This window comes from Rhinatrema bivittatum, chromosome 18, assembly GCF_901001135.1.
Source record: "Rhinatrema bivittatum chromosome 18, aRhiBiv1.1, whole genome shotgun sequence".
Classification (NCBI taxonomy): Eukaryota; Metazoa; Chordata; class Amphibia; order Gymnophiona; family Rhinatrematidae; genus Rhinatrema; species Rhinatrema bivittatum.
The window spans coordinates 49572764-49598543 of NC_042632.1; the positions used below are offsets into that span (position 1 = coordinate 49572764).

At 41.1% G+C, this 25780-nt stretch overlaps 1 protein-coding gene across 4 annotated transcripts in view; it reads right to left on the bottom strand.

The window, feature by feature from the left end:
• LOC115079746 (rap guanine nucleotide exchange factor 6-like) overlaps nt 1-25780 on the bottom strand; it is a 401516-nt gene that overhangs the window by 324477 nt on the left and 51259 nt on the right. For all 4 annotated transcript variants that reach the window (XM_029583573.1, XM_029583570.1, XM_029583572.1 and 1 more), the window contains exon 2: nt 9653-9779. In XM_029583573.1, the coding sequence (XP_029439433.1) occupies nt 9653-9779 (127 nt within the window). The remainder of the gene's footprint in view (nt 1-9652; nt 9780-25780) is intronic.

Consider the following 25780-nt stretch of genomic DNA (forward strand, 5'->3'; position numbering starts at 1 on the left):
CTTCTAAAAAGTACAAAGACTTGGGGTCACACAAACTAAGTCATACAATTAAGACATACAGGAGAAAATATTATTTTACTCAACACATAATTGGTTGTGGTAAAAGCTGTTAGTGTTGCTGGGTTTATAAACGGTTTGGACAAGTTCCTGGAAGAAAAGTTGGGGAAATCCACTGCTTATCCTTAGAATAAGCAGCATGGAATCTATCAACATTTTGGTATCCTGCCAGGTACTTGTGACCTGGATTGGCCACTGATGGAAACAGGATACCGTGCTTGATGTTCCTTTGGTTTGATCCAGTTTGGCAAATCTTATGTTTTTATGTTCTAATATGGAAAGGGATGGAGTATGCAGTACAAGACAGAGTGCAACAGATAACATGGAAAGACAAGACAGAGATACTGTAAGAGAAAGCACAGAGTTGTGTGCCACAAAAAGAGAGAGGACATTGACATGCTGTGATCATAACTATGGGTGTGCTGATCTATTGACATTACAGATCTTAGATTACCCCAATCACAGCCATATTGATTTTATCTATTCCCTTAATAAATGAAATTCTCAAAGTTTCTTTTGTCCTGTATGTTTGTCTTGAATAGACGGTAAATTCTACAGAGTAGAAACAGTGTCTTATGTGTTTTTGTATAGTGTTGGGTATGTCAAGGAGTGCTATGGAAGCAATCAGTAGTAGTATTTATTTATTTATTTATATTCATTCCACTTTTCATCTCTTCAAAGCAATTACATTCTGGTACTGCAAGTATTTCCCTATCCCCAGAGAGGTTTACAATCAAAGTACCTGATTCACTAAGAGTTTTTCCCATAGATATAAAATGGGAGAACAGCCTTAATGAATCTGGCCCTAATTTTGTACCAAGAGGCAATGGAAGGTAAAGAGACTTCCTCAAGGTCACAGGGAGCTGCAGTGGTATTTGAACCCTGGTTCGTAGCCCACTGCTCTAACCACTAGGTTAATCCTCCACTTTTGTTTTGTGCTTGGGATTCTTGCAAAAGACAAACAGCAGTACAGTAAAACAGCATCCCCTAAGTGTTCCTAACATAGTGATCCAAATATAAGGAGATAATCATATTTGACAGCATTTTATATTTGGCTCAATACGATACACCTGCTCCTAGCATCCAAAAACAATAGCTAAAAATGGACAAAACAACCTTCTTAAAAGACAACCTAAAATAGATACAAATCTCTATTAATTTTGTATCTAGTACATCAAAACAAGAGCAAACAGTAAAATAAAGCAAGCTGAAAATGAGAGCTGTAGCATTCAAAATCATTTTGAATGTTTCTGGTGGGAATGCTAATTTGCTATAAAATCTCAGAAGATTATAGTTGTTTCAGATATTGCTGTGTGAGAACGTGTGTGCTAAAATGTTTGATCTTGGCAGTAGAATGAAATGAACTTAGGTTTTTGCAGGGTAAAGGAGGTCAACATGTTCAAGATCATTTAGATACCATCTGTCAGCAACTTCCATGCAGCAAATCATCCCTAAAATATAGAACACTGAGCAATTCTGGATGCAATTCTAGAATGTAACCCATGTGATTAAAAGTAACTTGACAGACTGCTATATCAGTTATCTTTAAGGAATGCCTCTACGGCCACTAAGTTTCAGTCCTCATAAAACCAAGAGCATGTACTTGCTGGAAAATGTGTAGTGTAATGGCCAATTGGATACCTGTTAGCATGTAGCTTTGCACTCCAAAGTGCTAGAGGCATTTTAAACGCAGATATGAAGATTCAAATCATATGCATTCTGCAGAAAGAATCTTGGTCTGTATGTAACAAAGTGATAAGGCCTACATTATTGTGAGTTTTGCAAAAATCATTTCTACTGCATAAGTGAGAAAAAATTATTTCATTAATCAAGACTAAAGGCTGAATTTTAAAAGCCCCGAGCACGCAGAATCGGGGAGATACGCATGCAGCTGGACCCGTGCATAGGGATTTTTGCAGGCCTGCAGCCACGCGTGTATCTCCCAGTACACGCATTGGAAGGGCTACCCAATGAAGGGGTGGGCCAGCACACTGCCATTAGGTGCTGACCCGCTGAAGCGCGTGTCAGGATCCCACCGGCCCGCACAACCTGCTGCAGCTCCAGAGAGCAGCTAAGTTGTAAAACAAAAAAAAAAGGTTAGTTAGCGGGGTTTTATAGTTTGGGGCTAGTAGGGGAAAGGGAGGCAGGTTAGGTAAGGGGGTTAGGAAGTTCCCTCCCAGTCCGCTCCTTTATTGGAGCGAACTGGGAGGCAACAGGAAACAGGGCCTATTGCGTCGCTGTGCACATCTACTAAAACTACCCCCTCCCACACACACACACACACACACCCACCCACCCACTTTCGCGTGCGACTGGGCACTTGTGTGCTCAAGGGCTCACAGATATAAAATCCGCTACCCGCATGCACAATTTTATAACATTACGCATTGACTTCTGCATGTTATAAAACCACCGCGCACACACGTGAAGGTTACCATCCCAGGCAGTTGGCTTTACAGCCAAAATATCTAACTGGGCTGAAGGGTTAAGGCTCACAGCATTGTGTGTCAGCTTTGGTACACAGCAGAGGTAGTACATGCAGAGTGCAGAGACTGATGTGAAAAACAAATTCCTGACTTTAGGTTCAAATACTTATTTATTTGTTTTTTTCATACAGACATTCAATTCAGAATCTCACATCGTTTACACAGAACAGAATTATCAAATATACTACTGAGAACAGAATACAGTAAAACAGTTCAAAACATTAATTATGAAATTAAAACCATCAAATTAAAAAACTTAGATTAAAAGTAGACCTATATAAAACATATATACTTGCCATATATTAGAATCTATCCTGACATTCCAATAGTTGCAAGGGAAGAGAGTCATTGAATAGCATACCCGAGAAGATATGTACCAAACTTCAGCAGACATAGAGCTCGATTCAAGCAAACTATTTAATGTATGGCACAGAAAAACTTTGCTTGAATAGCTACTGTTGCAAAAGCACATATCTGGGAAATACAAGCACATATCTCAGAAATATTCATTAAAAAATAATTTGTCATAGCCTGAAAAAACCTTATTTGAGCATGCAGGAGGAGCAACCACCACAGTTGTTCCCTCAATGCACTCTCTACTCCCACAGGTATGCCCACAAAAAGGATTCACCCAAATTCACAGACACCTTTTATTTGCCCTCAGAAGATATCAGACTCTGTTGTTCAAGGGTAGCTTATGCAATCCTGAGAGGAGATCTGTCTCTGAAAGTGTCCAATTTGGCAGGATCTCAAAGAATAGATCCATTATAACACCACATTGTTAGCATTTCCTAAGATGCAAAGAACCTCTGAGCCATTTTAACATTAAAATAATAGCATCCTATTATTAGTCAATGCATGTTTTTCTGCAAGGCACCGTTTGGCTCAAATATGGGCAAAGAGAATCTATAGTGCTTTAGTAGGCCAACAAAGGTGCTCTACAGAGCAATCCTTAGTCACATTTGTTTTTATACAGTTGTTTTAAATGTGCCAAATACTGCAAAAAGTACAAGCAATATCTTAAAATTCAAGGCATTTTTGCATGTGATACTGTAGGTGTGAAATTGCTTGTGTTAAATTTCTGCTAACAAAGCAAAAGGTGTTGCAATGGATTTTTGCATTAAAAAAAACAAAACAAAAAACTGAGCATCAAAACCTGGCACAGTTTGGGTTACTAGAAGAAGGATTACAAATACATTGGGAAACTCCTCAAAATCCTAGGCTGCTGACTTGTTGGGAGCAATAAACAGATATTCCTTTTCAAAGGGGAGCATGCCCATCCCACACACACACACCATACTGCAAAAGGGCAAGTGACTAGGAATTTGCTTATTGCATTGCATGCTGCTGCCAACCTTTATCTTTGTATATTATGCATGCAATTTTCCAAAGACACCATGACAACAGCAAAACAATAAACTTCTATGGAACATTTTATGACTGGTTTTCAAACATCCAAGACTGACTGTATGGGTCCCTTACTTAAGAATACTTCATTTACACGCTTACATGCAGTTAATCAAATATCTATGTTCGATGGAGATATTTTTATTTATTTTAAATTTTTATATTGCATTTTTCAGCACATCAAAGCAGATTACATTCAGGTGCTGTAGGTATTGCCCTCTCCCCAGAGGGCTTAAAATCTAACAGGGTCATTCTTCAAATAACTACCGCATCGATGGATTGGGTCGGCGCGGACTTGGTAAGTGGAAAAACAGCGTGGCCCCGCTGGCAACACTGCTGATTCTGGCGGGGCCGTGCTGTTTTTCCACTTACTAAGGCAGCACTTACCACACCGACAATTTCAGCGGGACCACACTGCTGAGGAGTGTGCCTTGCCAGAAGTAGCCCAATGCTCTGTGGCCGGAAGTCATTCCCTTGGCCACGAGACTGAAGAAGGAGACTGCTGCTGCCTACTACGTCAAGGGATGTGAGTGAGAGAGCATGTGTGTGGGACAGTGAGAGACTGCATGTGTGCTTGTGTGTGGGGAAGTGAGATAAAGCATGTGTGTGCATGAGAGAGCGCATGTGTGTAGGAGAGTGACAGAGAATGTGTGTGTATGTGCTTGGGGGAGTGACAGAGAGCATGTGTGTGTATATGAGAGGGAACATGTGTGTGCACAACTACCCCAGTTACTCTCTGCCTGCTAATACGTGACACTATATATGTCCAGAATCAAGAGTAGGTGAGTTTCTATGAGAATATGGCTGAATATTTGGGTGGTTTAGCCAAGGGATCTATAATCCTGGGAGGGGATTTTAATCTCACAATGCGCCCACAAATGGATACTTCCAAACCATCAGTACACTTGCAAACATCACATTGGAAAAGCTTGGTACCAATGATACAGACACTGGGGACAGTGGACTGCTGGAGAAATCTTAAATCTTCAGTTAAAGATTATACTTTTTATTCCGTGCCAAACAATTCCTACTCTCGAACAGATATGCTATTTTGCGCCTCAGCCTTAGTAGGAAATGTAGAAGCAGCAGGTACAGAGCCACAAGTTTAGGCAGACCATGCTCCTATATGGTTGACACTCTTAAATGTTTCACCTTTTCAATCTAAGTGGTATTGGCGATTGAATGATTCACTCCAGAGGGACGAGAATTTGTGTGGTAAAAATCGAACATGAAATACAGGAATACCTGGCTACAAAAGATAATTGGGACATTTCAGAGACCACCCTTGTGGGATGGGTTAAAGTGTGTGATGAAAGGTAGATTGATTATGTCGACCTCTTTAGCTAAAAAGAAAAGGTATACTCTGGCTGAGGGTTTAAGGAAAACATTTGCAGAATTGGAAAGGAAACAAAGAAGGGAGCTCGGTGTGGGTCCTTGCTCAGTTAGAGAAAGTGCTGACCCAGCTAAAGTCCCTGTCCTTGAATGAGATCGATTATTAAATAACTCAAGTTAAACAAACTTATTTTGAACATGGGAACAAAGCATCTCAGCTGCTAGTGCTCAAGCTTAAGAGGAAGGTGGCCTGGTCCCAAGTCATGGGGCTCAAGACAAGGGAGGGGCAAATGATACATGACCCTAGAAAGATCTTACAGAGGTTTAAAGAGTTATCAGGAGGAGGGTCAGGTCCAGGTTGAGGGTATAGATAACTATCTGGCAAGAGTCAATCTGGCAAGTCTATCACCAATACAACGGGAGGCATTAAATAAGGAGATCATTGCCTTTGAGAATGAAACTGCCATTAAAAAATTAAAGATAAATAAGTCACTGGACTGGATGTATACACTGCTGAATTTTACAAGAGATTTTCAAATCCAATGGTACAACAGATTGCTGTTGGAGGAATTGTGGAGACAGAGGGTCAATGTGACAAGTGTGGTGGCTGTGATCAGTAATTGTTTTGTCCTGGGATAGCATTAATAGTTTAATTTTGGACATTGGAGAAATTTCTTACCTGATAATTTTGTTTTCCTTAGTGTAGACAGATGGACTCAGGACCAATGGGTATAGTGTGCTCCTGATAGCAGATGGAGACTGAGTCAGATTTCAATCTGACGTCAGCCCTAGTACATATACCCCTGCAGGAAGCTCTGCTCTTCAGTATTCTCTTCGAAAAGCAATTGTGGATAACTTGAACTGGTTGATGTGGTTATAGCTGGAGACCGCCAATGCACTTAACCGAGAAACGCCGACACCTGGTAGGTATGGGTGTCCTAATTATAGGGAAGCTTGGCTTACACGTGTTTGTCTTGCTCTCAGGGATTGTCACCCGAGGTTTCCATGTTTGTCGGCAGCCGTGGGCAGGATGCTGAGTCCATCTGTCTACACTAAGGAAAACAAAATTATAAGGTAAGTAATTTCTCCATTTCCTAGCGTGTAGCAGATGGACTCAGGACCAATGGGATGTACAAAAGCTACTCCCGAACCAGGTGGGAGGCTGCCCGTGGCCCACTTATTACTGCCCTTGTGAATGCTGTGTCCTCCCGAGCCTGAACATCCAGGCGGTAGAACCTAGAGAAGGTGTGAATGAAGGACCATGTCGCTGCCCGACAGATTTCGGTGGGTGACAGCATCTAGGTTTCTGCCCAGGACACTTCCTGGGCTCTAGTGGAACAGGCCTTGACTTGAAGAGTTGGGGGGCTTGCCTGCCTCTATGTAGGCTGCCTTTATAACTTCTTTGATCCAGCGGGCTATGGTTGCCCGTGAGGCCACTTCCCCTTGTTTCTTCCCTCTGTGAAGGACGAATAGATGGTCCATCTTTCGTACGAATTCCGACCTTTCCAGGTATCGGACTAGGAGTCTGCAATGTTAAGATGGTGAAGGCGGCGAGATTCTTCAGTGTCCTTATGCTCGTCTGGCATTGGCAGTGAGATGGTTTGGTTTAGATGGAAGTGAGAAACCACTTTTGGGAGGAAGTGGCTGTATGGATCCCAGTATGAACCTGAGAAACTGTTCGACAGGACAGTGCTTGAAGCTCGGAGATGCGAAGGGCCGAACAGACTGCCACTAGAAATGCAGTCTTCAATGTTAGTAGTCGGAGGGACAAACCGTGGGTGGGTCTGAAGGAGGCTCCTGCTAGAAAGTCTAGGACTAGATTGAGATCCATAAAGGTACCGGCCACTTCAGGGGTGGTCGGATCTGTTTGACCCCTTTCAGGAAGCAGGAGACGTCCGGATGAGAGGCTAGGCTGCAACCCTCCACCTTAGCTCTGTAGCAGGCACCTTGATGGAGTTGAGAGACAACCCCCTTCTGTAAGCCGTACTGCAGAAAGTCCAGAATCATGGGAATTTTGACTGTCTGCGGGAGGATATCGCGGTCTTCACACCAGGCTTCAAATATTCTCCATATTTGTATGTAGGTTAGAGATGTGGAAAACTTGCGTGCTCGGAGCCAAGTGTCAATCACCGCCCCTGAGTATCTGCTCTTCTTCAGGCCTGTCCTCTCAATGGCCAGACCGTAAGAGAGAATAGAGTTGGGTCTTCGTGGAGGATCGGGCCTTGTTGAAGCAGATCCTGGTGTGGAGGTAGAGGGAGAGGGCTCCCTGTCAGTAGTCTTCGCATGTCTGCATACCACGGCCTTCTTTGCCAGTCCAGGGCCACTAGAAGTACTGGTCCCCTGTGGTGTTCTATCTTGCGGATTATCCCACCCAGTAGCGGCCACGGAGGGAAGGCATATAGCAGGATTCCCTGTGGCCAGGCCTGGTCGAGGGCACAGATCCCTTGGGATTGTGGTTCCCGTCTGCAACTGAAGAAGTTGGGAACTTGGGCGCTGGACCGGGTTGCCAGGAAGTCCATGGCTGGTGTTCCCCAGCAGTTTACTATCAACTGGAAGGCTGTGGCTGACAGCCTCCATTCCCCTGGGTCTAGAATTTCTCTGCTGAGGTAATCCGCAGTGATGTTGTCTTTTCCCGAGATGTGGGCGGCTGAGATCTCTTGTACGTTTGATTCCGCCCACGCCATTAGGGGTCTATTTCCAGGGACACCTGTTGGCTTCTGGTTCCTCCCTGGCGGTTATGTAGGCAACTGTTGTGATGTTGTCAGACATGACTGACCGATTCGCCCCGGAGTCTGTGACTGAAGCCTAGGCAGGCTAGACTCTTCCTTGTCCCATTGCCCCTGGACGGACGATTCCTGGTAGTGGGCTCCCCACCCTCGTAGGCTCGCATCCATGGTGAGCAGGATCCAGGTGGGCAGGGATAGCCTTACTCCCTTGCTCAGATGGTCTTCTTGTAGCCACCATTGTAGCTGGGTTCAAACTTCCTCAGGGAGCTGGAGGCAAACAGAGTAGTTCTGGGACATAGATTCCATCGTGACAGAAGGGAACGCTGTAGGGGTTGCATGTGAACTCTTGCCCATAGAACCACTTCCAGTGTAGATGTCATGAGACCGAGGATTTGGAGGTAGTCCCACACCTTGGGGCGAAGACTGCTTAACAGGATTCGCAATTGGTTCATCAGTTTTGTTCTCCTTGGAGGAGTCAGAATGACCTTGTCTTGACTGGTGTTGAACCGGACTCCCAGGTATTCCAGGGATTGGGAGGGTTGCAGACAGCTCTTATTTATGTTGACCAACTACCCAAGGTTCTCCAGTAGAGTTTTGACTCTGGTGGTTGCCTGATGACTTTCCTCTGGGAATTTTGCCCTGATCAGCCAATCATCCAGATATGGGTGTACGAGGATTCCTTCTTTCCTCAGTGTCGCTGCCAATACAACCATGATTTTGGTGAACGTTCAGGGTGCTGTGGCTAGCTCGAAGGGTAGTGCCCAGAACTGGTAGTGGTTAGAATATTCTAACGCTGTGCAAGCGTGGATAGAGTCCCGAACTGCTATGGAGACGGAGAAATACTGAAGAGCAGAGCTTCCTGTAGGAGTATATGTCATAGGGCTGACGACAAATTGAAATCTGACTCAGTCTCCAGCTGCTATCAGGAGCACACTATACCCATTGGTCCCGAGTCCATCTACTACATGCTAGGAAATACAGGTTTTCAAATGGATAAGGACCCTCTATCTTTCTGTTATCGGCCTCAGTAGAGGGGATGCCAAGGAGGACAGAAAGGATAAATACTCGCATCTTAACAGCAGCAAGATGCGAAGTAGCAGCCCACTGGAAGGTCAAGAATAAATCTTGCAAGTTCTCAGTGTACAAAAAGACATACATTTATCAGATGGAGAATCTGACAGCCTTGACGCAGAACAAGATGGAGAAATTACAAGCTATTTGGTCGACATTTAAAACTTGGCTGATAAAAGTGAGGCCTTCTTACTGAACTGAGGATGGAGGCTTGGGAGGGTGGCTCTGAGTAGTTATTGTATATATGAAAAACTGTTGAATAAAAAATAAATTGAAAAAAAAAAAGAGCTAAAATTGGGGATTAAAAACTATATAAAAAGATTAGGAAAACTTGTTGAAATAACAATACTCTGTAATACCTTCTATATTTAGAAAGGTAGCATAATATTTACTACAGGAAGGTGCTCTGGGCAGAGCACCATAACACAATTGATAATATTTATCTCTTTTGGCTTGAAGGAAAAATAATTACAAAGCATTTTCTATCATGATCACCTTTTAATCACATCAAACTTTTAAGAGACACATAATATACCACAATCAAGTTTCAATTAAATAATTCAAGTATCTCACCGAAATGGATAGATCCTCAGTTTTCCTCTCTGCACTGGAGTCAAACAACACATTTCGCCCTCGTCTTTCGCAGTCCTGATAAACTATCAATCGAATCTGACTTGGATCAAACTCTGGGGAAGGCCAGCTATAATGGAGAGACAAATGAAAAAAGTATTTTTTAATACAATCTGCCTTGCAACTCGCCTGCATTATTTTGAACTAAAATGCTAATTAAAGTAGTAAAATCCTACATGCTTTTGGCAACAGTATGTTGCAAGTTTAGAATTCTGGCCCTGGTTCTCCACAATCACAGTCCTGTTTGTCGTAATCAGAAACTTTTCATTTGTCTTGTCTGTGTATCTTTTTGAGCATCTTAGACTGCAAGTTCCATAAACCAGATTCTCTCTTACATGTATCTGTATCACATTGGTAAGCCTTGCAGCATTAAATAAATAGCAATAGTAAAATACTTCACTTCATCTGTTAAAAAAAACCGTAAACAGGAGGCTCTCCTGAGACCATGGCCAAAATGCCATCTCCTTAAAAAAAAAAAAAAAAATTAAAAAGAAATATGAGGCTTTACCAAGAAAGTTCTGTGCCAATCACTGCTATTAATAAATTGCTTTATATGGGGCTTGCCTGATGGCTCAGTGGCAGTGCTACCATAACAAATGGCCTTGGTTTGCTTCCAAGCCAGGCATTACAATGGAGAGAATCTCTCAGCAATCATGCAACAATGACAACCAGTGGCCCGACTTGGGATACATGTATGCATGGCACTTGTGTAAGGAGCCAGGGAATTTGCATACTACATTCATCACTCACTGCGTTTAAGTTTTCCATTGGTGATTGTATTTTACAGGAGCTATAGCTTGGTCTCTTGATATCGTTATTTATGTAAAACTTGATGATTTTGACTGTTTACGTATTGTATTAACTGTTATAGGTAAAATTTGTTGCTACTTTTTGTTTCTCTGTTTAACCTGTTATATGTAAAGCCTGTTGCTAAGTTATTGTTTACTGTAAACCGAGGTGATGTAGACCTATACGTACCGCGGTATATAAGAACCTCCAAATAAATAAATAAATAAATCACTCAGATGTGGAAAGTGAACTGTATGACAAAGTTCTTCACACCCATAATACACAGTATGTACACAAAATATGTTCTCTGCGCAGAAAACAAACAGCAAAAAACATGCTTTATGCACACAAAACTAAGCTGCACACCTATAACAGGTGATCTCAATTGACAGTAGGATAAATCAAAGACACAAGCAAATGATGTTATTCAATGCCATCAAGATGGAAGAGGTCACACATAGACCTTCCTGGGCAGCTGTTCACCATGTGCGTATCCTCATCTTAATAGCAAGCTAAAAGATGAGACGAGAGAACTTGTATAGCTGATTTATCCTGCTGTCTATGGAGAACACTTGTTACAGATGAGCAACTTAGTTTTCTCCATGGCAAACACGATAAAGTCACCCACACACGTGGGTACTCCCAAGCACAGGTATATATTGTTACCTGCATTTTAGTATATGATTGCAACCCATATTTGATGAATGTAGAGCTGAAGAAATTAATTAAATAAGCTTTGAAGAAGTGTATGACCAGAACTGCTGTCTTGGCAAGAAGTGAAAATAAGGATGGAAGACCAAGTAAAGTTAATGGGCCTTTACTTTGTCTTGAAGATGTAGTTCATATTAATTGTAGCAATAAGTGCTGCAATCTGATATCTAAGTAGGACTCTTCTTTGTAACTAAAACTCTGTTTTACTGAGTTGAAAGAAACACTGTTGTGAGGACTTTCTAAACAGAACAGTAAAGCACTTCTGCAATCCAATGAATGAAAAGTCCGCTCTTCTTGGGAAAAGACCAATGCACGTGAAATTGAGAGACTACTTTTGATATAAATTTTGGATGCATTTTCCAAACTACTGTGTTGTGAAAAACTTGAATATAAGGAGAGTATAAGACTAAGGCTTACAATTCACTTACTCTTCAAGTAGAAGTAACTGCTAACGAAAAAAAAAAAAAAGCTTTCCAAGAAAGACATTTTAGATCATTTGCCAGCGATTCAAATGGAGGTTTCATAAGCTTAACAAGAATGACGTTTAGAGCCAAAGGAACAGGGAATCTGGCAAGTGTAGGTTTGTGGAAAATAGGGGCTCCATTCCAGTCATCATGGTATTTTGCAATAATGCTGAGGTGAGCTCTATGAAGTTAGTTTTCAGATGACATAAAAAGGTCAATAGACAGTGAAGTAACAGACAGGACATTCATTTATTTACAAGCTTTTTATTTACATCACTTTCCAGGCCAATATAGACCACCTAAACCAGTATACAAACAAAAAAAAATTATATATATATATATATACACATATATACACACACACATATATACACACATACCGTAAACAGCTAAATTAATGACTAAAGAAAAAAAGATTATCCACAATACCAATTAAAATCATTGAAAGGTCCCAACAAACATGAGCACCAGGATGTAAACCTTTTTCATTTAAAGTTGTATGTTCTTCTGGTAGACTATTTCCTTGAAGCTAGAACTCTCTTCATTTCTGTAGACAACTGTATAGACAATAATTGACATTCCCCATCCAAGCAGTCAGAGCTACAAACTGAAGATTGGGATGCAGGGGATTCCTATAGTTCTGCATAATGAGAGATGGCAATATCTTCAGTTTTAGTTAGGCACTGTAGCCACAGAAAATAGATTTAATGAAGCCAGAAAGGTACTATCGATCATTTTTCTTCCTACTCTTCTTACTTTTTGGATTATGTTGAATACTAGTTGAATTGGAGGAAACACAGAAATCCCATATTCAACAGAAGTAAGAAATTATCTGCATTTACTCTAGTATTGGTTTTCTGGAGCAGTACACAGGAAATTTGTTGTTGAAAGACATTGCACAAAGATCTATTTGTAGAGTGCCTCAAAGTTGGAAATGTTCCTGCACTACTTGATCATGTAGTGAATATTCATGTGGTTGAAGCTACTGACTTAATCTGTTTGTTATCCGTTTCTAATTTCCAGGAATTCAGAGAACTCTGCTCTGGGCAAATGCTCATTTCCAAATTTTTCCGGCTTCCACACAAATTTTCAAGAATCTATTCCTCCTTATTTGCTGATATAGAACACTGTCACCTGGTTCAGGTTAGGCTCAACATCACCTTCAGGCCAATACAGTAAAAGTCGCAGGAGAGCGCCCACTCTCCTATGCCAGCGATTCAGAAAAAACAAATTATTCAAATTAGGGCCCGCGGTAAAAAGAGGCGCTAGGGACATTAGTGCGCCCCTAGTGCCTCTTTTTGGACAGGAGTGGTGGCTGTCAGCGAGTTTGACAGCCGACGCTCAATTTTGCCGGCGTCAGTCCTCAAACCCACTGACAGCCATGGGTTCGGAAACCGGACGCCAGCAAAACTGAGCATCCGGTTTTCAACCTGTGAGCCGCGGGCAGATTTAAAAATATTTTTTTTAATTTTTAATTATTTTTAACTTTTGGGACCTCTGACTTAATATCGCCATGATATTAAGTCGGAGAGTGTACAGAAAAGCAGTTTTTACTGCTTTTCTGTGCACTTTCCCGGTGCCGAGAGAAATTAACACCTACCTTTGGGTAGGCGCTAATTTCTGAAAGTAAAATGTGCAGCTTGGCTGCACATTTTACTTACTGAATCGCACGGGAATAACTAATAGGGCCATCAACATGCATTTGCATGTTGCGGGCGCTATTAGTTTCGGGGGGGGGGAATTGGACACGCGTTTGACGCGCTATTACCACTTACTGAATAAGGGGTAAAGCTAGCGCATCGAAAACGCACGTCCAAACGCGGGTTAATAGTGCGCTCTGTACTGTATCGGCCTGCTTGTTCTTTAATTACAAATTGAACACTTTCATAACACTGAAGACTTCTCAATTCTAGATGGTTCATATGAAGCAATTTCTTTTGTCATGTCCAGGTTCCCTGCCTTGAGTACATGTGTTTGTCATTAATGTTTCTTGACATTGTGTTTTGTGAAAAAAATGACCTGTTCACATATTTGAATGTCAAAAATTGGATGACATTGTTGGATATTTTCACCTTGTGTGTCAATAGTTGAAAATACAAGTTTCATTGAAACTTCAGTTGCCACTGAGCTTGTTTCTTGGGAAGATGTGCAAAAATGGTAAAATTGTTGCTGCCATGTGGCATAGCATTTACATGAAGAGTTGGGAAGAGACTCATCTCTGGCCTAAGATCACTAGGATTAATTTGGTTAACTCATCTGTTCGAGGTAGAAATGCTATGCCATTTGATGTGTCCAGGTGGGATCCTATGAAGTCAATAATACAAGACAGATTCATATTGAATTTTGGAAAATTCATGAGAAATCCTAGGGATAGAAGAGAGTGTTCATTGTATGAGGACATACCAAGAGCACCATGTTTCCTGTAAGGAATAGCCTATAGAAAACCAAAAACACTGTTCATTCTCAGATGAGCAACCCTACCGCAAGGCACTTTGTGAAATTCTGTATGCTGCTGAAAGGTCAAATGGGAGAACATGAAATTGGTACTGATCCTTTGCTATGGTGAAGCTTAGAAATTTCTTATGAACATTTGTGAATCAAAATTTTTGAAATCCAGGGACAAAAACCAACTTTTCTTCTTTAAATGAGAAAGGGTGGTATCCATAGAGTTCATCCTGAATTTTTCTTTATTTAGGAACTTGAAATTCTTAAAGTCCAAGATGGGTCAGAGACTTGTCTTTCTGGAATCAGAATGTATTTGGAATAGAATCCAAAGTTTCTTTCCCCATAGTGAGATCAGTTCTACCGCATTGGTCATCAGAAGGGATAACAGCTCTTGTTGAAGGAGTTTTGAGTTGTTCTGTATCCAGACAGTACTTCTTTAGAGGATTGTTTGGGTGAGTAGATTTGAATTTTAATCAGTATCCCTGATTTACTAAAGACCATGATGGTTTGAAATACTGTAGCCTTTCCTCCACACTATAAAGCTGTCTTAAGTTTAATAGGGAAAGATTTTTTTAGATTATAGTCAAAAATTTGAATTAGCCTGCATTTGTTGCAGAGACTTTGGCTGTGTTTTACTGGTACATGATCTACTCTGATGCTGCTGCTACTGCTGCAGATGAGGGGGCCGATAAGGATATAAATAGTATTAGTGCCTGGAATAGAAGTATTGTCTTCTGTAGGGCTGATAGTGACCTGCCTTGGAAGTTGAGGACTGTTCCATTATAGCCACTGAGAGAGTAAGGAGGGTAGCACAGTGATCTTTACTGATATGCATGGGGTTTTTTTTTGTTTTTTAACTTTTCTCCAGAGACTATTACATGAACTTTCTGTTAAGTCTGTCATGGACATCCTAATGGAGACCTTAGGTCCTGAGCCAAGCTAATATTCTGGCTCCAAAAGCTACTGCCAAAGTTCTTGGAGGTTGACCTGATAAAATGTTTACCACATTCTTCAACGTCTTGAATTACCGATATAAAACAATTCATCTTGTCTATTGGACGCCCTTCTGTTAAGGTCTGCAGTTTTTGTAGAGGAGAATGCATATACTGAATCACGGGTAACTGGAGAGCAGCTATTCTTGGATTTAGAATAACTGTCAAACACCTTTTTGGTTAGAATGCCCAGCATTCTTGCATCTTTACTAGGTAGGGCATTAAAATGCCAGTGGTTGGTTTTTTTTTTTTTTTAAACTGATCAATGTGGAAGCTGGACTTTGCTGATTGTACTCTGTATTTGAGATCTAACTTCCTTGATACCTGTAGGGTGGATAAAGGTGCTTACCACATTCTTGCTTGAATGTTTTGAAGGAGTCTGTGCATCAAAACTGCTCATACTCAAATACATAAGTTCCAAAATAAGTAAACCTAAGATATCTTCTCTGGGCTCTGCCTCTTCTTGCAGATTGCCATTTTTTGTTCAAAAGCCAGCTATGTCGTCTTCAGGAGATGTATTCCTAGGATGCTGAGGTGAAGAGTCTAATGGAAGACCTGTAGATCCCGCCTCATCTGAATGGAGTGACAATGAGGCATGACTGAAGTTTCTTGAGAATCAGATAATACAATTGGAGAATCATATGTAGTTGTCCTGTTCCTGGAAGAAAGTGAATCATTATAATCAGATTGGATTTAGGTATGGATCATCTCATTTCTGCATTGATAAGCAAGAACAGCAGGTAAACTGTTGAACTTGAGTCTATAGTATTTAAAATAGACTTTTCTTTCAATGAAGGAGACGCGCATAACTTATGCGCGTAACCCTTTTAAAATCTAGCCGTGAGTGAACAGCACTACAAATCCCAAGAAACCTTCTGATGAGATCTGAAAACAACATGGATGGAAAGAACTCTAGCTATTGGAATTACTTTCAACCACCGGCTAGTATGTTTGTGTTAACTACTCCAGGATAACAGTTTCCTGTTAGGGAAAACGATTACCAGCATGATTAAAAGGGGAGGTGAAAGAAGCTATTTTAGCCAAAAGATCTTCATTCAAAAATTGGAAGAAGGATCCAACAGAAGAAAATAGAATAATACATTTAACTTGCCAACGCTTATGCAAGACATTGATAAAACAGGCTAAGAAAGAAGTTGGACGTAGAGGCAAAAACTCACAGTAAAAACTTTTAAAAATATATCCGAAGCAGAAAGCCTGTGAGGGAGTCAGCTGGACCGTTATATGATCGAGGGGTTAAAGGGGCACTTAGAGAAGATAAGGCCATCGCAGAAAGATTACATGATTTCTTTGCTTCGGTGTTTACTGAAGAGGATGTTGGGGGAGGTACCCATACTGGAGAAGGTTTTCATAAGTAATGATTCAGATGGACTGAACCAAATCACGGTGAACCTAGAAGAAACTGAAGAGTAGTAAATCACTGGGACCGGATGGTATACACCCCAGAGTTCTGAAGGAACTCAAAAATGAAATTTCAGACCTATTAGTAAAAATTAGTAAAACTTCTTTTATTCTGTTCTATGTAAACCGCTATTTGTAGCGATAGTTACTGTTCTTTGTGAACCGGGGTGATATGTATATTATACAGGAACCTCCGGTATATAAATAAATTTAAATAAATAAATAAATAAATAAATAAATAAATAAATTTGTAACCTATCATTAAAATCATCCATTGTACCTGAAGACTGGAGGATAGCTAATGTAACCCCAATATTTAAAAAGGGCTCCAGGGGCGATCCGGGAAACTACAGACCGGTTAGCCTGACTTCAGTGCCAGGAAAAATAGTGGAAAGTGTTCTAAACATCAAAATCACAGAACATATAGAAAGACATGGTTTAATGGAACAAAGTCAGCATGGCTTTACCCAAGGCAAGTCTTGCCTCACAAATCTGCTTCACTTTTTTGAAGGAGTTAATAAACATGTGGATAAAGGTGAACCGGTAGATGTACTGTACTTGGATTTTCAGAAGGCGTTTGACAAAGCTCCTCATGAGAGGCTTCTAGGAAAAGTAAAAAGTCATGGGATAGGTGGCGATGTCCTTTCGTGGATTGCAAACTGGCTAAAAGACAGGAAACAGAGTAGGATTAAATGGACAATTTTCTCAGTGGAAGGGAGTGGGCAGTGGAGTGCCTCAGGGATCTGTATTGGGACCCTTACTTTTCAATATATTTATAAATGATCTGGAAAGAAATAAGACGAGTGAGGTAATCAGATTTGCAGATGATACAAAATTGTTCAGAGTAGTTAAATCACAAGCAGATTGTGATAAATTGCAGGAAGACCTTGTGAGACTGGAAAATTGGGCATCGAAATGGCAGATGAAATTTAATTTGGATAAGTGCAAGGTGATGCCTGTAGGGAAAAGTAACCCATGCTATAGTTACACAATGTTAGGTTCCATATTAGGTGCTACCACCCAAGAAAGATTTAGGCGTCATAGTGGATAACACATTGAAATCGTCTGTTCAGTGTGCTGCGGCAGTCAAAAAAGCTAACAGAATGTTGAGAACTATTAGAAAGGGAATGGTGAATAAAACAGAAAATGTCATAATGCCTATCACTCCATGGTGAGACCGCACCTTGAATACTGTGTACAATTCTGGTCGCCGCATCTCAAAAAAGATATAACTGTGATGGAGAAGGTACAGAGAAGGGCGACCAAAATGATAAGGGGAATGGAACAGCTCCCCTATGAGGAAAGACTAAAGAGGTTAGGACTTTTCAGCTTGGAGAAGAAACAGCTGAGGGGGGATATGATAGAGGTGTTTAAAATCATGAGAGGTCTAGAATGGGTAGAAGTGAATCGCTTATTTACTCTTTCAGATAATAGTAAGACTAGGGGGCACTCCATGAAGTTAGCATGTGGCACATTTAAAACTAATTGGAGAAAGTTCTTTTTCACTCAATGCACAATTAAACTCTGGAATTTGTTGCCAGAGGATGTGGTTAGTGCAGTTAGTATAGCTGTGTTTAAAAAAGGATTGTATTAAGTTGACTTAGAAAATAGCCACTGCTTTTACTAGCAACAGTAACATGGCATAGACTTAGTTTTCGGGTACTTGTCAGGTTCTTATGGCCTGGATTGGCCACTGTTGTAAACACGATGCTGGGCTTGATGGACCCTTGGTCTGACCCAGTATGGCATGTTCTTATGTTCTTATGTACATTAAGTAGATTTATAGAAAAAATGTTTCACTGAACAACGAAAGATGCTATCTGAGTGGGTCACCATACTATAAAATGTTAGCCCGGTGTTTCATAATCTTTCCTAATGCTTTTTAAAAGATTCTTAAATATCATGTTAGTTGATTTAGAAATTAAGTGCCATGCTTTGGAATAAATTTTTATAATACATTTTAGTCTATACAGTGATATGCAAAATATGACAATCAGCCCCACAAGACTTAGAATCGAATTTTAGGGCTATATGTACCATGTACTTTTCCCACAGACACAAAATAAAACACTTAGTACATCTGGCGGTTGATGTGCGTATAGGGATGATCCACTTAGTCGCACAATGAGTGGTAAAAGACAGTTACTGAATCACAGTCTCCAGGCTTCACAATTCTGATAAAGTCACTGTGCTTCACTGCTGGCTCAATTTGTTGTGTGTTTATTATGAACATTTATTCAATAGTTAATCGGTTGCAGTTTGTTTTTTGTGTGTAACTGTTGGGATGATTTACCATTTAATTTCTAATTATTCATCTTTTCTAGGCCCGGCAGCTTTCTCCTGCCTCTAGCTCAATCGGTACTAACCCCTGCTGGGTTTATGTGCTATAAGTATCTGCAGCCACCTGTATTTTTTTTGCTCTTTCCCTCCCTGCATCCAGATACTGATAATCCCTGTCCAGTAAGTGTAACTGCTGCACAATAGCTGGGATTCCGTTCCTCTTAAGACTCATAGAACACAGCATCCCCAATCTCCATCGCCCTGCTGGCCTGAGGGACAAAATTTGAAAACTTAATCCATGTCTCTTGAATAGCAACACAAAACGTTTATACTGAGCCACAGAGCTGACCCCCTCCCCCCCCCCCCCCCCCCGACCTTTCAAATGAGACTTTGTCCTGCATTTTTAATTATATAAGAGGATTCTTATGTGCTCCCTAACTAGCTGGTCGATCATGAACAAGGTAATTATAGTTTCTTTTTTTTTAAACTCTAGATTCTCGACATATTAATAAATGCAATACAATCTGTTTGAATGCAGTTATATTAATAACTCATTATCCTTTGTACCAAACAATAAAACTCTTACCATAGGATTATAAAGATACTTTGAAGCATGGCAGAAGGGTGTCTCAACAATAATGCTTTTAGAGCTATAAGGATACAGTTAAGCGTGGGTAGTTACAAATGCCAACTGAAACATTACACCAACTAAACTAAATTTAGAAAGTTCATCCTAAGAAAACATTGTACAGTAACTAGGAAATAATAGGTACTTACCCAACCCTCTCTTGGAGGCACACCTAACCAGTTGGGTTTTCAAAATATCCAAAATGAATGTGCATGAGATAAATGTACATACAATGGAGACCCAGGGTACGCAAATCTATTTCATGCATATTCATTAGGGCAATCCTGAAAATCCGACTAGCTAGTTGCACCTCCAGGAGAAGGTTGGGAAACATTGCTCTAAACAAGGTCAACAGAGTACCCAAGCTCTCCCAACTACTGCTCTATCTTACAGAATTAAACCAGTCAGAGAGAAGTAATCTATACAATCTGGAAGAGTTAGGGTTTTGCCCCATATCTAAGTATTACTGGTTCCTGGGAAGTCCACTGGTTTCGTAAAGACAATTCTAGAAAGAGAGATCATGACATGAGGCTCAAAGGGGGTTGACTCAAAAGTCACATTAGAAAATGGAGGTATGCCCCTGTAGCTGCAGGGAAGAACGAAGGGATGGCTTACGCTGGCTTGTTCCTGGCTGTTAACTGGGCCATGCTGTACACAGTGGGAACAGGCAAACTACTGGGCAGGAGCTCACCCAGAGCCACAATTGCTGGGGATATTCCAGACTACTGGGCTTCAGCGTAAAACTCTGCAGGCATGAAAGAAAGGGCAATCCACATAGCATCTCACACCAAAGGAACGTGCAGGAACTAAGGAGGATCCTCACATTGTGCTATCACATTGTGGGTTGTAACTGTATGTACCAAACTGACTTGCAGAGAAATATTTTGTTATGCTTGCAACTCAATTTGATCCACTGTAGGGGGTGAGTTGAAAGATAAATATTTGTCCATGTATGTATCGATTGCATTAGTAAATGTACTTTTATGAAGCTATGTTCACCAGTTTGGATGATTTCTTTGAGATCAGCAATGCAGCATAAATATTTATAAAACAAATGCTATAAAGTTAAGAATGATACCACAAGCCATTACGTTTCTCTTGCACCACGAACAATGCTGGATTTTGTTCTCTTAATACACTGCATCCCTTCGGGTCTTAACTTGGAGATAGCATTACAGGCAAGCACTCCATTCTAACTACTTGTTCTGATTGGCTTCTGTCTTTTCTGTTTATTGATTGGCTGTGTCTGGTCATGAGACTTTTGGCATTCTTTTTCAGTGTTTAAATGCCTGTCAGGGATCGGTGTTGGGACCGGTCCTTTTCAATATCTTTGTGAGCGACATTGCGGAAGGGATAGAAGGTAAGGTATGTCTTTTTGCGGATGACACTAAGATCTGCAACAGAGTGGACTCACCGGAAGGAGTGGAGAGAATGAGACGGGATTTAAGGAAGATGGAAGAGTGGTCGAAGACATGGCAGCTGACATTCAATGCCAAGAAGTGCAAAGTCATGCATATGGGGAATGGAAATCCGAATGAACTGTATTCGATGGGGGGAGAAAGGCTGATGTGCACGGAGCAGGAGAGAGACCTTGGGGTGATGGTGTCTAATGATCTGAAGTCGGCGAAACAATGTGACAAGGCGATAGCTAAAGCCAGAAGAATGCTGGGCTGCATAGAGAGAGGAATATCGAGTAAGAAAAGGGAAGTGATTATCCCCTTGTACAGGTCCTTGGTGAGACCTCACCTGGAGTATTGTGTTCAGTTCTGGAGACCGTATCTCCGAAGAGACAGAGACAAGATGGAGGCGGTCCAGAGAAGGGTGACCAAAAAGGTGGAAGGTCTTCATCAAATGACTTATGAGGAGAGATTGAAGAATCTAAATATGTACACCCTGGAGGAAAGGAGGAGCAGAGGTGATATGATACAGACTTTCAGATACTTGAAAGGTTTTAATGATCCAAAGACAACGACAAACCTTTTCCACAGGAAAAAAATCAGCAGAACCAGGGGTCACGATTTGAAGCTCCAGGGAGGAAGATTCAGAACCAATGTCAGGAAGTATTTCTTCACGGAGAGGGTGGTGGATGCCTGGAATGCCCTTCCAGAGGAAGTGGTGAAGACCAGAACTGTGAAGGACTTCAAAGGGGCGTGGGATAAACACTGTGGATCCATAAAATCAAGAGGCCGTCAATAAAGAGTGGGTGGCTAGCCAGAATGACGGCTACTGCCTGGAGACAATACCCTTATTCAATAAACATACACATGGTTACTGTGACTCCAACATCGCTCTAAGCTACAACAGCAAGAGGAAATGTGGAAAAAAGGATTTGCACTCACAAAGTGGGGAGTAGCTGGCTTGTTACGGCGGTTACTACCCCAAACCAAATAAGCCTGATACTTCACTTTCAATGCATATCCAGCATAGCTCTCTGCTTCAACGGCAGGGGAGAAGAAAACCTGATACTTCACGCATATCCAGCATAGCTCCCTGCTTCAACAGCAGGGGAGAAGAAAAACTGATACTTCACGCATATCCAGCATAGCTCTCTGCTTCAACGGCAGGGGAGAAGAAAAACTGATACTTCATGCATATCCAGCATAGCTCTCTGCTTCAACGGCAGGGGAGAAGAAAAACTGATACTTCACGCATATCCAGCATAGCTCTCTGCTTCAACAGCAGGGGAGAAGAAAAAAGGATTCGCACTCACAAAGCGGGGAGTAGCTGGCTTGTTACGGCGGTTACTACCCCAAACCAAATAAGCCTGATACTTCACTTTCAATGCATATCCTGCTTCAACGGCAGGGGAGAAGAAAAACTGATACTACAAGCATATCCAGCATAGCTCCCTGCTTCAACAGCAGGGGAGAAGAAAAACAACCAATAAGGGCTGAATAACACAGTCTGGGTAAAACAAATAAGCATGGGTGTAGCTTGCTTATTGCGGCGGTTACTTCCCCTACTACCCATAACTAATCAAGCTTGATATTTCACTTGGTTGCAGCTCCATCACTGCTCTCTACATTAATGGTGGGGGTGGAAGGGAAATAGAACCAAAGAGCTAAGAGAAACAGATAAGTGTGAGAAAAAAATGTGAAGCTTGCTGGGCAGACTGGATGGGCCGTTTGGTCTTCTTCTGCCGTCATTTCTATGTTTCTATGTCATTTTTTGGCTTCTTTTAGACTCAGAATGCCACTTTGACCATTTGTTGCCTTCTGCCATTGTAAGTATTCTATAGTGTTAAGTTTCTATAACTTTTATTGTATAACTTATAGATGACTTTTCATTGTCCGCGTGATACTTGTATTTTATGTTAATTTGTTGTTTTTACAAATATCTGCCTCCCCTTGAAAAAGCAATTTTGTGAAACACGGCTCATGTCAGAGCTGGGACATGTTCCATACTTGACCAACTGGTGCTACTATTTTTTCCACCTGTTTTAGGAATGTTTCCATGTTTACAATAAAGCAATCTGCTTTTCAATTGAACTCTGTGGACAAGTGATATCTTTTGCTCACACCTTCCTTTGTGACTGTCATACATTACGAGTTGATGTGCTCTCTGCTCCTTTACTATATTAAGTTACCAAGAAAATAAGACATCCGGAGATTTTTAAGTAGCCCAAATATTCACTCTAAATACTTCTGCACTATCGATACATCAGATGAAGTGATGCAAAAATGGACTACAATTCTAGTTGTACTTCAGACAAGCAATCTGCTTTCTATCTCAGCAAGTTAAACAGGAAAAAACAAAATAGCTGCACACGTGGATTCCAAAAATGAAAGAAATAACTTAGTCCTTACGTTAAATTCAGGTATGGAGGGGGGTTACCTGATGTGGGGAGCCGTGGCGGAAGCTTTTCACCAGACTCCGGATGTCCTGCTCCCAACATCACTTTAAAATTATTTCTTCAGCGACCTTTCCTGCTTATTTTACTTCTTAATCCTTTTGCGTTTATGTTGATCGTCCCGTACATGCAGAAATCGCCGCTGGGAATGCCCATTAAGGGAAGTACAGAAGACAAAGAAAACCTCGCTGGACAGAATCTAAGATGGCGCCCCAACCTGATCCAACAACAAGGAAAAGTTCTAACAAGGAGATTGTGGCAGAAATCAAGGCGATTGTATTAGTTGCCTTAAACGATAAACTTTCCGGAATCTCTGCACAACTTACAGAAGTGAAAACTGCACTAACTGACCTTAATCCATAGATCGAGCAGGCAGAGGGTCAAATTTGTCTCCTAGAAGATGACTTTAGCTTTTACCACCAAGAAGGTGACTCTAGAAAAAGATGGTGGCGGAATAAGCAGCAAAAATAGACCATCTTGAACATAGGTCTCTGAGATCCAACCTCTGATTCCTTGGTCTGCCGGAATCGATTAAAGACAAAAATTTGGGGACCTTTTTAGAGTCCTGGCTCCTGGATGCTTTGAACATTCCAGAGTTAAAAACTACCTTTCAAATCGAAAGAGTGCATTGCCTGGGACCCCAGAAAGAGTGCGAACTTCGTCCGATAATTACTGTTGCAAAACTTTTGAACTTTTCCCACAAGCAGATTCTCCTACAAGCGTACCGCAAAAACCCGGAGCTTTACTATAACTTACAATGGATGCAGATCTTCCAAGATTATTTCACTCTACTTTCCATGCTGCACCAGAGTTTTTTTTGTCAATTTGCACCACGTTCTTTCAAAAGCAAATCAAATTTATTCTTCAGTAACCCAGCCAAGCTTAAAGTGCAGCACACTGACAGAGTTTGGCTTTTCGACTCTGTGAAGGAAGCTCAGAAATTTGTGGATGCAGTGACCCAATAATGCCAATTCGATGGTGAAGTTTGGTTCCTTGTACTGGTTTTCTTTTAAGACCCGGAAGGTATACTGGCGAGCAGACCTAGCATGAAGGTCGTTGAGCTATGGCCTTTCTTAATCAGCCAGCTCAGCGCCATGTTCGTGCCATTGGATTACAGTCTGATCACAAGTTCTGGAAGGATGTCTGGGCAACATGGGTTTTATTTATTGGCTGAGTTTCATCTTCTTGGAATTATTAATAATATAACCCTGAACCTGATGTCAGACTTTGGTTTTTCGACAGGGAAAGATGTGTGCTTCTTTGGAACAGTTACCTGCTTCAATATCAAAGTGGGTCCCTTTTGGTCACTAGGATCACGGAGAAGACTTCCTGAGTGGAGACACCAAGAGAACTGGACATTTCTAGTATGAACACACTGCTTGACATGAACATTAGGTTTTTTACAGTATGTTTCTGAGAAGAATTTTTCCCTCTGCTTTCTTTGATTGTTAACCATTTAGGAGTTTCTGTATTAGTTTTGGCAGTGTGACACCTGTCCACATTTATATTCGGACCCTCACTCCTTGTTTTACAGGGAATGCTAGATGCTTTTGAGGTTTGGGAGGAGGGATTCAGGGGGTATGGGAATTGGTTTCTGGTCTAGAGCTCTAACAACTATACTCTAGAAATGAAATAAGTCTCTTTAGGAGAAGAGAGGGCGTCATTCTATTGCCCTGGGAGAGAAAGCATTCAACTTCATTGTGGAGCTCTGGGAGATTCCTTGGAGTTTCCTCTAGGAGTTTCCTTGGATATATGTATACTTATCTAGAAGGTGGAATGCAGAGCTAACTGAGGGCCCTACAAGCTATTATATGGTACAAAAAAGTACTAAGAGCTTGCTCTTTCATTTTATTTGCAAAAAATAAAAAAATATCTGAACTTTAAACTGATGATTAAATAAAAGCAGTGAAGGTCTTATGACCGGGAGGGCTTAGTATGTTGGTCCCAAATAAAAACTCTCTCTACAAATTGGTACTGGTTTTTTGTGTGACTTTTTTGCTTGCTAATTGGGTTGCTTGGTCACAATGAATTCAGCACAAGCACTATCACAAGTACCTGTTTTATCATCAGATTATATTATCACTGAGATCTATTTTATACTTTATATATGGGGATGCCTCTTGGGTGACTTCTTGGAATGTAAATGGTCTAAGCTCCCCAATAAAAAGGAAAAACGTTTTACACTACTTGAAAAAGTGTAATGCTGCCATAGCCTGCCTCCAAGAGACCCTTCTCACAGACGTGGAAAGTAAAAAGTTTAAGAGGGAGTGGGTAGGTGCTTGCTACTACTCAGCTGCCAAGCGTAAGAAAACAGGGGGATGGCAAATGTAAATCTTCAGTTACCAAATCTATCAGATCAATACAGGCCACCCCTTCCCCACAGAGACTAAGTGCATTATATGAGAAATGGCAACACTGGTTGGAGTTTAAACTCTTTTTCAGAATTTTTAGCATGCTTCACAGAGATCCCGACCTTAACCGAAAACACTCTTA